Source organism: Mustela nigripes, chromosome 13 (assembly GCF_022355385.1).
Source record: "Mustela nigripes isolate SB6536 chromosome 13, MUSNIG.SB6536, whole genome shotgun sequence".
In the NCBI taxonomy this organism is placed as follows: Eukaryota; Metazoa; Chordata; class Mammalia; order Carnivora; family Mustelidae; genus Mustela; species Mustela nigripes.
In genome coordinates, this window is record NC_081569.1 from 97,598,751 (window position 1) to 97,611,742 (window position 12,992).

The window sequence follows — 12,992 nt, forward strand, 5'->3', positions numbered from 1 at the left end:
GGTGCTAATCTCAGCATTCTAATGCATGCTAAACCTGGCATGCCTTTAAGGATTTTTGGATTCTTTTATAACAAAGATAATGCTAATTGCTTAGTTGAAATATAGTTACGAACAATGAGTCAAGCGCATAAGATTTGTTCTTAATAATACTATGCATCTCAAAACTTTTTCAGTTATTTTATATTAAATTAGTGTAAATATTGGGTACCTACTGTGTGTGATTCTTATAAGTGTCTTCAAGAATTATAAATATGAGTAAGACAGTCTCTGTTCTCTAGATATTTTTAGTCTGTGTTTTCAATTTGACCTTTTTTTTTGTAGAAACTGAACTTTTTCTAAATAGTTTAACAGTTTTATTGAGATATAATTATATACTATACAGTTGACCCATTTAAAATGTACAGTTCAGAGACTTTTAGGGTATTTAGAGTTGTGCACTCATCCCCCAGTTTTAGAACATTTCATTAGCCTCAAAAAGAAAATGTGCACCTCTTAGACACCACCTCCCAAACCCCTCCAACCCTCCAGTCCTAGGAAACCACTTATCTACTTTCTGTTTCTATGGATTTGCCTGTTTTGGGAGTTTCGTATAAATGGAATCCTACAGCATGTGATCTTTTCTGACTGACATCTTTTATTTAACATTGTGTTTTCAACATTCATCCTTCTTGTAGCATACATTGATCCTGAATTTCTTTTTGTTGTTAAATAATATTTCATTGTATGGGTATATCATATTTTGTTTATCAATTTATCAGTTGGTAGGTATCTGGGTTGTAGCTTATCTAAATGCATATTTTTATATGTCAGTATTTATTAGCATAAATATATATATAGATTGATGGTTATGATTGGCTTCAGATAGGAAGCCTTTCTTAACTTTAGATGAGATACAAACTAATGTCTATATATTTATAAACATTTAACAGATTCATTCTATTTTTTATTCATTCTGTTACTTAATAAAAAATTATTTCTACATTTTAAATGATTTTTTTATCAAAAAGGAATACTTGATATTCCTCTTTGCCTACATTGTAATGAGATTTCATCCTGTAAACCATTTCATTATTTTATAGTCATGGTTCAGATATTTGTTTTATTTTACAGCATACTTACATCACATTAATTATATAATCTCCTTTTTCTTTTCTTTTTTTAAAAAGATTTTATTTATTTGACAGAGAGAGAGTGAGAGAGGGGGAGCAGCAGAGGGAGAGGGAGAAGCAGACTTCTCGCTGAGCAGGGAGCCCAGTACAGGGCTCAATTGATCCCAGGACTTTGGGACCGTGACCTGAGCCAAAGGCGGACACTTAACCAACTGAGCCACCCAGGTGCCCCTATAATTTCCCTTTTCTTCATTAAGTCTATATGTAGCTCTCCAAAGTCTGAAGGATATAAACTAAAAGTTTGGAGCTGTCTGTTTCATTCATACCTAGTACACAAAGGTAGAGTAGAAAAGGATAATCGTATACAAACATCTATTGAAGTCTTTTTTTCTTTCTCTCACCCCCAGTATTTACTCTGTTGCAGATCATTTCAGATCTGTGCTTGTCTAAGTCTGTTGGTCTGGCCCCTTAGCACCTTCCCAACCTGCTCCACCCATACCACACTCCTTCCTGTTCCTCAAGCGTGCCAAACACATTCTCCTTTATTTCCCTTTTGTTTTCTTTTTTGACCCAATGCTTTGTTTAGAAGTGTGTTGTTTAGTATCCACATATTTGTCAGCCTTCTCACTTTCCTGTTGTTGTTTTCTAGTTTCATACCATTGTGGTCAGAGAAAATAGTTGGCATGATTTCAGTGTTCTTAAACTTGCTAAAGTTTGTTTTGTGACCTATAATAGGAGCTGTCTTGGAGATTGTACTGTGTACATTTGAAAAGAGTGTGTATTCTGCTATTGTTGTATAAAATATTTCGTGTGTTTATTGAGTCCTTTTGTTCTAAAGTGTGTTCTATTTCAATGTCTGCTCTTGTTTTTCTATCCGGATGATCTATCCATTGCTGATAGTGGAATATTGAAGTCCCCTACAATGATCTTATTGTTATCTATTTCTCCTTAAGATCTGTAACTATTTGCTTAAATTTTGGTGCTTGGTTCTTGGGAACATAAATATTTATGATTTGATATACTGTCCTTTTTATCTTTATGTTTTGGCCTTCTTTGTCTCTTATTAACCTTTTTTTGACTTGAAGTCTTTTTGCTGGATGTAAACATGACTATTCCCACCTTTTTTTTTTTTTCCATTTGCTTGGAATAGTATCTTCTATTCTTTCGCTTTGAGCCTGGTGTATCTTTAGAGCTGAAAGGCATTTCCTGTAGGCAGCATATAGTTGGGTCTTATTTTGTTGTGTTTTTTACTCCATCTAACCCCTCTGTGCCTTTTATTTGGTGAGTTCAATTCATTTATATTATAGATATGCAAGGATTCACTATGGCTATTTTATCTTTTGCCTTCTGGTTATTTTTCTCTCCACTGCTTCTCCTTTCTTCTATTTCTGTCTACCTTTATAAGTTGGTAGTTTTCCATGGTGCTCTCCTCAGTCTCCTGTTGTTTTTTTATGTTTTTATATCACTGCTTTAGATTTTGTTATGTGCTTACCATGAGGTTTACATAAAACATTTCATAGATTTAAAAAAGTCTTTTCTCAGGGTCCTAGGATTGAACTCCACATCAGGCTCTCTGCTCAGTAGGGAGTCTACTTCTCCCTCTCACTCTCCCTCCATGTTCTCTCTCTCTCCAAATAGGTAAATAAAGTCTTTGAAAAAAAAAAAAAAAAAAAAAACAATGAAAAGAAGGAGTGCTTTATTTACCAAAGAGACTGAAATTCTGAAGCAATTTATCTTCATTCACCTCTAGAAGTTCCATCCTTTTATCCTTCCTCTTATTTTTGATGTAAAAAAAATTTTTTTTTTTTTAATTTATTTGACAGACAAAGATCACAAGTAGGCAGAGAGGCAGGCAGAGAGAGAGGAAGGAAAGCAGGCTCCTCTGTGGAGCAGGGAGCCCGATGCGGGGCTCGATCCCAGGACCCTGGGATCATGACCTGAGCCGAAAGCAGAGGCTTTAACCCACTGAGCCACCCAGGCGCCCCGATGTAAAAAAAATTTTTATGCTATGATTTCATTACCAAGCTCTACACCCAATGTGGCACTTGAACTCATGACCCCAGAGTAAAGAGCCTCATGCTCTACCAACTGAGCAAGCCAGGTGCCCAACCTGAATCGCCTCTAGATTCCTATCTTCTAGCTTGCTAATTCTCTCTTCCATCTGATCTCTCTTTCCAGTGCATTCTAACTCATTCTTCATTTCATTTACTGAGTCCACCAGCTTCAGAATTTCAGTCTCTTTGGTAAATAAAGCACTCCTTCTTTTCATTGTTTTTCTTTTTTTTTTTTTTTTTTCAAAGACTTTATTTACCTATTTGGAGAGAGAGAGAACATGGAGGGAGAGTGAGAGGGAGAAGTAGACTCCCTACTGAGCAGAGAGCCTGATGTGGAGTTCAATCCTAGGACCCTGAGATCATGACCTGAACAGAAGGCAGATGCTTAACTGACTGAGCCACCCATGTGCCCCTATTCCTTAATTTTATTTCTGAGATCATTATATTGCCTTTCTGAGTTTTCTTGTGCTCATTGAGTATCTCCACAAAAGCAATTTTTCTTAGAGATTTATTTTATTTGAGAGAGAGTGAGAGAGCAAGCAAGCACGAGTGGGGGGAGAGGCTGAGGGAGAGAATCTTGAGGGAGAGAATCTTCAAGCGGACTCCCCGCTGAGCGTGGGTCGTGATGTGGGGCTTGATTCAGGGCTTGATCCCACCCATGAGATAATGACGTAAGCTGAAACCAAGAGCTGGACGCTTAACTGACTGACCCTCCCAGGCACCTCTGTAACAGCAATTTTGAATTCTTTATCAGATCACAGTATTCCATGTCTTTGGGTTTGGTTGCTGGAAAATTGTCATTTTCTTACTATAATACCATATGACCATGAGTTTTTTGTGCTGTTTGATGAAAACTGCCTCTGCTATCACATTTGAAGTTACAAATACCTTTCTCATTTAGGCAAGGTTTTGTTTGCTTTGATTTCAACAGTTCAACAGGTTTGGTAAATTAGGAGTCTTTCTTTGTCTTCCAGAAGGTGGCACTATAGTTCAAGTTTTTGGTTTCCATTACAGCAACGTCTATGTCTCTGTGTGTATCTATGTATATGTATATATGTGTATGTACATATATATGTAAAGCTGGCGGGGGGGAATAAAAAAAGGGCGGCAGCTTTAGAGTTGGGGGAGGTACTCAACACTTGGGATTTTGGGTGTGCCCATAGCTGGAGGCCAGCCCAATAGGGACTCCTTAAATGGAGGAGGTGGGGGTCCCAGAGGTCCTAGGTGGTTCTTTTGCCTAAGACAAACAACAGGAGACATTTTCTTTCAGTTCCTACTTCTCTTTCCTTTCCCTCCCCCCATTCACTGCAGTCTTACCTCAGAGAGAGCAAAGGCCCCCCCAGCTGTGGAATGCAGAACCAGCCTGCAGACCCCCACTCCCTGCCTTTATCCTCCACCTCTTTAAAGGCTTGTACTTGGTCCCAGCTACTGCACTTGATGCTGGAGGCTCTATAGCCCTAGGCTCCATGGCTTTTTCTCTCTCCCTGCAACCTCCTCTGCAGTCCAGTCCACCCACTTTTCGGTGCATAGATGGATGGATCTCTTAGGTGTCCTAGTAAGCTGTGGAAAGGCCTGTTCATTCTTTCATTCTTTCTTTCTCCTCCTCCTCCTTATTCTTCTTCTTTTGGTTACAGATGTCCAATTACTTGTAAATCAGAGAGGAGAGAAAAAAGAAAGGATTCATGTCACCATGATGCTGATGTCATTCTCCACATATTATCTTTTAAATATCTGTAGGATCTGTAGTGATTTCCCTTTTTCATATATGAAATTGTTGATTTGTGAATTTTTCTTCTTATTTTCTTTTATTAGTCTTAGATTATTAAATCATTCTTGTTGATCTGTATTCCCGGTTCATTGGTTTCTGACATCTTTATTCCTACTTTTTCTTTTCTTTGAATTTAGTGTTATTCTTTTTCTCACTTAAGATGAATTTATATTGTGCTTTTTCAAACATCTTTTCTACTGTAAATTTCAAGATGTAAATTTCTTCTAAGCAAGTTTCTGTTATATCATATTTTCACTATTTCTGTATAAATAAGCTACCACACTCCAACCTACTGATTCTAACATTTATATAGAAAGAGTCAAAATTGCCCCAACTGATAATAATTAGAAGATAGGAGACAGGCTTGCTGTACTACATGTAATGGCTTTTCATAAATCTGTTTGATTAAGATAGTGTATATTGTTGCTGATGAATGGACCAGATTCATTAGATTATTTAGTTTACAACATATTATGATTTCCATTATGATATTTTCTTTTATCTATAGGTTATTTAGAAATTTACTGTTTAATTTCAAAATATTTAGGAATTTTCTAAATTTATACTTATTTCTAGTTTAATTTCTCTATTGTCAGAGAACATACTTTTGCAGTATTTTAGAAATTTGAAATGTGCTTAGATTGGTATATGAACCAGTACCTGATCTATTTGGTGAATATCCCATATGAACTTTAAAAGACTATATGATTTTGTAATTATTAGATGTCAGTTTGGTCAGGCTGGCTAATTATATACTGTTTAAATGTTTTACGTCTTTGCCTATATTTTGTCTGAAATTTTAGACAATGGAGAAAAATTCTTAGAAAGATAAAATGCACCAAAAAATTTCTGAAGAAATAAAAAACTTTATTAGTACTAATGTCACTATTGTATCTTTAGTATTAATAAAATTGAGATAACAGTTAAAAATCATCTCACAAAGAAAAGAGCAGGTTCAGATGGTTTTAAAGCAAGATCTATCAAAATTTCAAAGAACAGTTCACCCTAATTTTTTGTTACAAACTCGTTTTGAAGATAGAAAGGGAAACATTGCTAAGTCCTTTTATAAAGCTAATATTACAGAGTATTAAACTAGCCAAAGACAAAAATGAGAAAGGAAAATGATAGACTCAATTCATTGGTGAATATAGATGCACATTTCCTAAACAAAATTTTACCAAACTGTATCAATAGTATATAAATATTGTACCCTGAAAATACTAGGTTTAATAAAAAATGTAAAGCTGTATTACTCACTACATTAACAGAGTGGTGGTGGAAAACCTGGTGATCATCTCAACAGATACAGAAAAGATATTTGATAAAATTCATTTTCATTTATGATTTTTGAAAACTCATAGTAAACCAGTAGAGAAGTTTTTTAATAAGATAAAGTTATCTTCCAAAGCACACCAAACTATAAGAAATATGAACTCAAATATTGGAAGCAGTCCCATTAAAATCAGGAAGTTATGCTCACTAAAATCAGAAGTTGTGTCCAGGATTCCCTCTGTATTCAACATTGTATAGAATATCCAATAATACAAGAAAGAGAAAGGAAATACATAAATATTGAAAAGGTAGAAACAGCACTTCATTATTTTTAAAAAATTAAATTTATAGGGAATAGCAGTTTCAATATGAGACTGATCTATTAAAGTCAGTTATATTTCTTTATCCAAGCAATGGCTATAAAACATAATTAAAAACACAACAATGAAACAAGGTATAATTAGGAATAAAATCTAATGTACCTAGCAATAAATCCAAAAAACCTACTTTCCTCAGCACCCCAAATTATAAAAACTTTATTGAAGAGAGATAGCTCATGTTTGTGGGTTGGAAGACAGTGTAACAAAATTGATTCTTTCCAAATCAATCCGTAAATTTAATGTAGTTTCACAAATTCAACTAACTTGTTAATTCCAATATTTATATGGGAAGGGTCAAAATTGCCAAGGCGTGATAATTAGAGGAATATGATCATAATGATGTTTTATAAAGCTATTTCAGGGGCACCTGGGTGGCACAGTTGGTAAGGCGTCCAATTCTTGGTTTTTGGCTCGGGCTGTGATCTCAGGTGGTGATCTCAGGGTTGTGAGATCAAGCTCTGCACAGATGCTGCTTGAGATGCTTTCTCCCTCTCCTGCTGCCCCTCCCTGCTCTGTGCTCTCTCTCTCTCTCAAATAAATAAATAAAATCTTACTGAAAAAAAAAACTGTTTTGATTAAGATATTATACTATTGGTGTTGATGTAGACAAATTATTTAATAGATCAGAACCAAGAGATTAGAAACAAAGTCATTGTGTATGCGTGTGTGTGTGCTGTTTTTCCAACAGCATTTGCTCATTTTGTGCCTGTGTCATATTTTAGTAATTGTTGCAATATTTCAGACTTCTGAGTTTGATGACTGTGAGGGGTTCAGAAAGACTTCAGTGGGGGAAGTAACTGAAGATGTGTTGGAAACAGTGCAAGATATAGAAGTGGAGCATGAAGATGGAACTGAGTTGCTGCAACCTTAGGATAAAACTTGGTTGAGTGAGGAGTTGCTTCTTACAGATGAGCAAAGAAAGTGGTTTCTTGAGGTGGAATCAATCCTGGTGAAGATGCTGTGAAGACTGGAAATGACAACAGAGGATTTAGAATCTGACATAAACTTAGTTGGTAAAGCTGCGGAGGGTTTGAGAGAATTGATTTCAATTTGAAATAAGTTCTATGTGGGTAAAATGCTGTCAAACAACAGCTATGCTATAGAGAAACCATTCACAAAAGGAAGAGTTGGTCAATTCAGCAAACATCATTGTTGTCTTATTTCAGGGAATTGTCACAGTCATCCCAGACTTCAGCACCCATCACCCTGCTCAGTCAGTAGCCATCAACATTGAGGCAAGATCTTCCAACAAAAGAAAACTCAGATGATGATTAGCATTTTTTAGCAATAAAGTAGTTTTAAATTAAGGTATATATTTTGTTTCTTTTAGACATAATGCTATTGCACACTTAATAGACTATAATGTTGTATAAATGTAACTTGTATAGGCACTGGGAAACCAAAAATTCATGACTTGCTTTATGGTGGTGGTCTGGAACTGAATCTGCAATATTTCCAAGGTATGCCTTCAAACATAAGAGAGGATGTCTATTTAAATATGTTTTAAAAGATTTAAATGAAAGGTTATTTAAGAACCCAGTTTGGGGCACCTGGGTGGCTCAGTGGGTTAAGCCTCTGCCTTCAGGTCAGGTCACGATCCCAGGGTCCTGGGATCGAGCCCGGCATCTGGCTCTCTGCTCTGTGGAGAGCCTGCTTCCTTCTCTCTCTCTGCCTGCCTCTCTGCCTACTTGTGATCTGTCAAATAAATAAATATTTTTTTTTTAAAAAAGAGCCCAGTTTATTCAAAACTAATACTCTAAAGAGTTGATTTGAGGCTAGGTCATATATCTGATCTGAAGAATTAATTGGTGTATGTTTCGACCTTCTGTTCTTTTGATACAAAGCAAATGAGCCCATTTATGTGGTGTCTAAGAGTTATTTTATTTCCCTAAAGAGACAGAATATTATAGTAGAAAGGCCTGGGATGAAAGTTTACATACCTGGGATCTAACCTCAGGTCGACAGTTATTAACTATGTGAACTCGTATCTATCTCTTACTAGTAGGCATGCTTTTGGAAAATTTACATCGCCCAATTCTTAATTTCCTCATGTGTCAAAAATACAGATAATAATGAATACCTTGCTGGAATATTAAAAGGAATAAATAAATAGTAACACAAGAAAGCATCCATGATAGATTTCCTGCTACAGAAATTCCATATCCTTTTCTTGGTAAGGTCAGTTACATCTTTGGCTTTCATTTCCTAAATCCATAGTAATACTAACAGCATTTACGATGTACCAGCCACTGTTCTAAGTGTTACCTGAATATATTAATTCACAGCAACCTTATGAGGTAGACACAAAGAGGTTAAACAACTTGCTGAAGGTTACTCAGCTAAGAAATGGGAAAGCCTTTATTCAAATCTCAGCAGTCTGGTTTCAGAGCCTGTTTTTGTTTTGTTTTGTTTTGTTTTCATTTTTTATAAACATATAATATATTTTTATCCCCCGGGGTATACGTCTGTGAATCTCCAGGTTTACACACTTCACAGCATTCACCATAGCACATACCCTCCCCAATGTCCATAACCCCACCCCCCTTCTCCCAAACCCTCCTCCCTCCAGCAACCCTCAGTTTGTTTTGTGAGATTAAGAGTCACTTATGGTTTGTCTCCCTCCCAATCCCATCTTGTTTCATTTATTCTTCTCCTACCCCCTTAACCCTCCGTGTTACATCTCCACTTTCTCATATCAGGGAGATCATAAGATAGTTGTCTTTCTTTGACTGACTTATATCGCTAAGCATGATACCCTCTAGTTCCATCCACGTCATCACAAATGGCAAGATTTCATTTCTTTTGATGGCTGCATAGTATTCCATTGTGTATATATACCACATCTTCTTGATCCATTCATCTGTTGATGGACATCTAGGTTCTTTCCATAGTTTGGCTATTGTGGACATTGCTGCTATAAACATTTGGGTGCACGTGCCCCTTCAGATCACTACGTTTGTATCTTTAGGGTAAATTCCCAGTAGTGCAATTGCTGGGTCATAGGGTAGTTCTATTTTCAACATTTTGAGGAACCTCCATGCTGTTTTCCAGAGTGGCTGCACCTGCTTGCATTCCCACCAACAGTGTAGGAGGGTTCCCTTTTCTCTGCATCCTCACCAGCATCTGTCATTTCCTGACTTGTTAATTTTAGCCATTCTGACTGGTGTGAGGTGATATCTCATTGTGGTTTTGATTTGTATTTCCCTGATGCTGAGTGATATGGAGCACTTTTTCATGTGTCTGTTGGCCATCTGGGTATCTTCTTTGCAGAAATGTCTGTTCATGTCTATACTCAGCCTGTGTTTTAACTCCTAGACTGTACTGTCCTTCTAAAGTAAGGGATTGTAGGCTATACCAGTAGTTTATTGTCTGTTTTGCTGCATAATAACCACAAAACCTCAAGGGCATAGAACAATAGGCGTTTATTGATCAGACGTGTTAAAATAGTTGTTAGGCAACTGTTGGTCTTGGCTGAGCTCCCTCATATAGCTTGGGGTTGGTTTGCCATGGGGCTTGGTGGGAACTGGGCTGTTTGCCTTTGTTCCTAGTGTCTCTCATCCTGCAGCAGACTAGTTTGGGAATATTCACAAGGTGAATGACAGAAGTGAAAGAGCAAAATGGAAAACAGAAGCCCTTGTCTAAGAATTCTCTGCTGTGTCATGTCTGCTAAAGCAAATCACATGGCTGACTCCAGAGTCAAAGTGGAAGGGCATTACGAAGTTACATTACAAAGGCAGTAGATAGAAGAATGTGTCACTTGACACACTTAAGTTATTTTGTAATATACCACAAATGCCAGGGTCTAGGGTTCTAAAATTCTTAAATATTAAGGATTAATTCTAAAAGTTGATCTCTGTCAAAACTGACAACTAAATGGAAAACTTTTTTTCCTCTTACATATGAAGAAACTAAACATCAGTTTCAAAATGACTTAACAAGAGAACAAAATTTCTTTGTCTCTATTTTTGTTTTTACCTTTTGTCCCTCTTCACCTATTTCTCTACCCACAGCACCCCAATTTTGGCAACCAGCGGCTGTTCTCTGTACCTATAAGTTTGTTTGTTTGTTTGTTTGTTTTTAATTCCCCATATAAGAAACCATACATATTTGTCTTTCTCTGTTTGGCACAATGTGCTTGAGGTCCATCTATGTTGTTGCAAAGAGCAAGATTTCATTATTTTTTATGGCGGAGTAATAGTCCATTGTGTATATGTGTATGTGTGTGCACACATATATGTACATACACACACACAATAATTTCTTTATCCCTTCATTCATCAGTGGACACTTTAGTGGTTCTTAGACTGTTTCTGTATCTTAGGTATTATATGTAATGCTATAATGAACATAAGGGTGCACACATCTTTTTGAGCTAGTCCTTTCATTTTCTTCATATCAATACCCAGAAGTGGAATTGCTACATCATGTAGTAATTTTATTTTTAATTTTTTCCATACTGTTTTCCACAGTGGTCTTACCAATTTATATTCTCACCAATTTACAGAGGAATGCAAAAGGATTCCTTTTTCTCTATGTCCTAGCCAGTACTTGTTCCTTCTCTTTTTGATAGTGGCCATTCTAACAGGTATGAGGTGATATGTATTTGGTTTTGATTTACATTTTTTGATGCTTAATGATGTTGAGCATCTTGTTATGTGTCTGTTGGACATTTGCATGTCTTCTGTAGAAAAAGTTCTATTCAGATCCTCTGCCCATTTTTAAATTGGATTGTTTAAGGGTTTTTTGGTATTTAGTTGTGTCAATTCTTTATATATTTTGGATGTTAACCCTTTATCATATATATGATAATTCTTTACATACATATGCACGCACATACCCACATTTCTGAAAATAGGCAGAAAGTTCTTCTAGGAATACTTAGTTCAATCTATAATCCCAAAGTAGTGATGATGATGGTGGTGATTAACCTTTATGAGTTTACTATGTGCCAAGCACTGATCTCAGCACTTTACATGTCGTAGCTCCCTTAATCTTTACAACAATCCGATTAATAGGTACTACTAGTAGTTTACATTTTATAGATGAAGAATTGGGAGATTTAGTAATTTCCCAGGGTCACACAGCTTTTGTTTCAGATCTTCACACCAAATAAATTTTTCTTTAAATCGAATTATGTCTAGACCCCTTTGCTATGAATTTGAAGGATGTCTGTAATCTGGCCCTATCCAATTTAAGTATCTGTAAATTCCATTGCTAGGAGTTATAGTCTTAGACAGTTAAGAACCTAGGATTTTGTAGATAGGATGCATGTAATGAAGGGAGCTGAAAACTGGGTGCTTAGAAACTTATTCCAATTTCAAAAATATGTGATGAGTCCCTCTATGTATTTCCTCCTATGTATGTTCAGTTTTTTAAAATGTTGCAAGGATCCTTTATGTGAATAATTTAACTTATATCTAGGGGATAAGTCATTTTATTCCTGTGCTCCATAAGTAGAATCCTTTCTTTGATTTCCTTTCTCACTCTGCAAACAGATCTTTGCCTTGGAGTATTCTTAAGAATAAAATTCTCTTTGATTTGGTCACATAATCAGAAAGATGAGCTATAAGTCTTTCTGAGACATAAATCTTTCTGAGACATTTAATGACATTCATATATGTCATTAAAATGAGCATTTTTCATTCCAGTGTGCCCCTGTTTCAGATATTTGAAAATTGAGAGGTATCAGTACATTTCTTGGTATTTTGAGATGATTAGCTGAATAAATTGCTATTTTATTCAACAGGCGGGTTTTCAGAAAAGACATATGAATGGAGCTCAGAGGAGGAGGAGCCGGTGAAGAAGGCAGGACCAGTGCAAGTCCTTATCGTCAAAGATGACCATTCCTTTGAGTTAGATGAAACTGCACTAAATCGGATCCTTCTCTCGGAGGCTGTCAGGGACAAGGAGGTTGTTGCTGTATCTGTTGCTGGAGCATTTAGAAAAGGAAAATCATTCCTGATGGACTTCATGTTGAGATACATGTACAACCAGGTACATAAAAATGCTTTACAGTTTTCTTGTTTCTGTGTTTGTGTCACTTAGTGTTTTTATTTAGTAGTCTCAGGATTCCCACTTCCGTTTTCACATACACTGTGCTAGAGCCGTTCCAGCTTCAGTGCTCTGGACACTAAACTCCATGGACCACTTTCCCACATTTCCCTTGGAATAGAACTTATTTTTTTTATTCTTTTAGAATGAGATGCATCATAGTGATAGGATTATAAACTTTACATGTTAGAGTGTTTAAAATGTATCAAATAACTTTTATCCTAACTTTTTTATTATAATCATTTTCTCCCCAACATTTATTATGACAAATTTCAAGCATGCAGCAAAGTTAAAAGAATTTTACAGTGAAGACCTAGGTATCTGCTGCCTAGGTTTTACCATTATCATTCATATTCTT

The 12,992-nt window shown here is 36.1% G+C and overlaps 1 protein-coding gene across 2 annotated transcripts in view; it reads left to right on the forward strand.

Annotated features, from left to right (window-relative positions):
* The window catches only part of ATL1 (atlastin GTPase 1), a 70,686-nt gene that overhangs the window by 16,794 nt on the left and 40,900 nt on the right, over window positions 1–12,992 (forward strand). For both annotated transcript variants that reach the window (XM_059373160.1, XM_059373161.1), the window contains exon 2: window positions 12,330–12,577. In XM_059373160.1, the coding sequence (XP_059229143.1) occupies window positions 12,330–12,577 (248 nt within the window). The remainder of the gene's footprint in view (window positions 1–12,329; window positions 12,578–12,992) is intronic.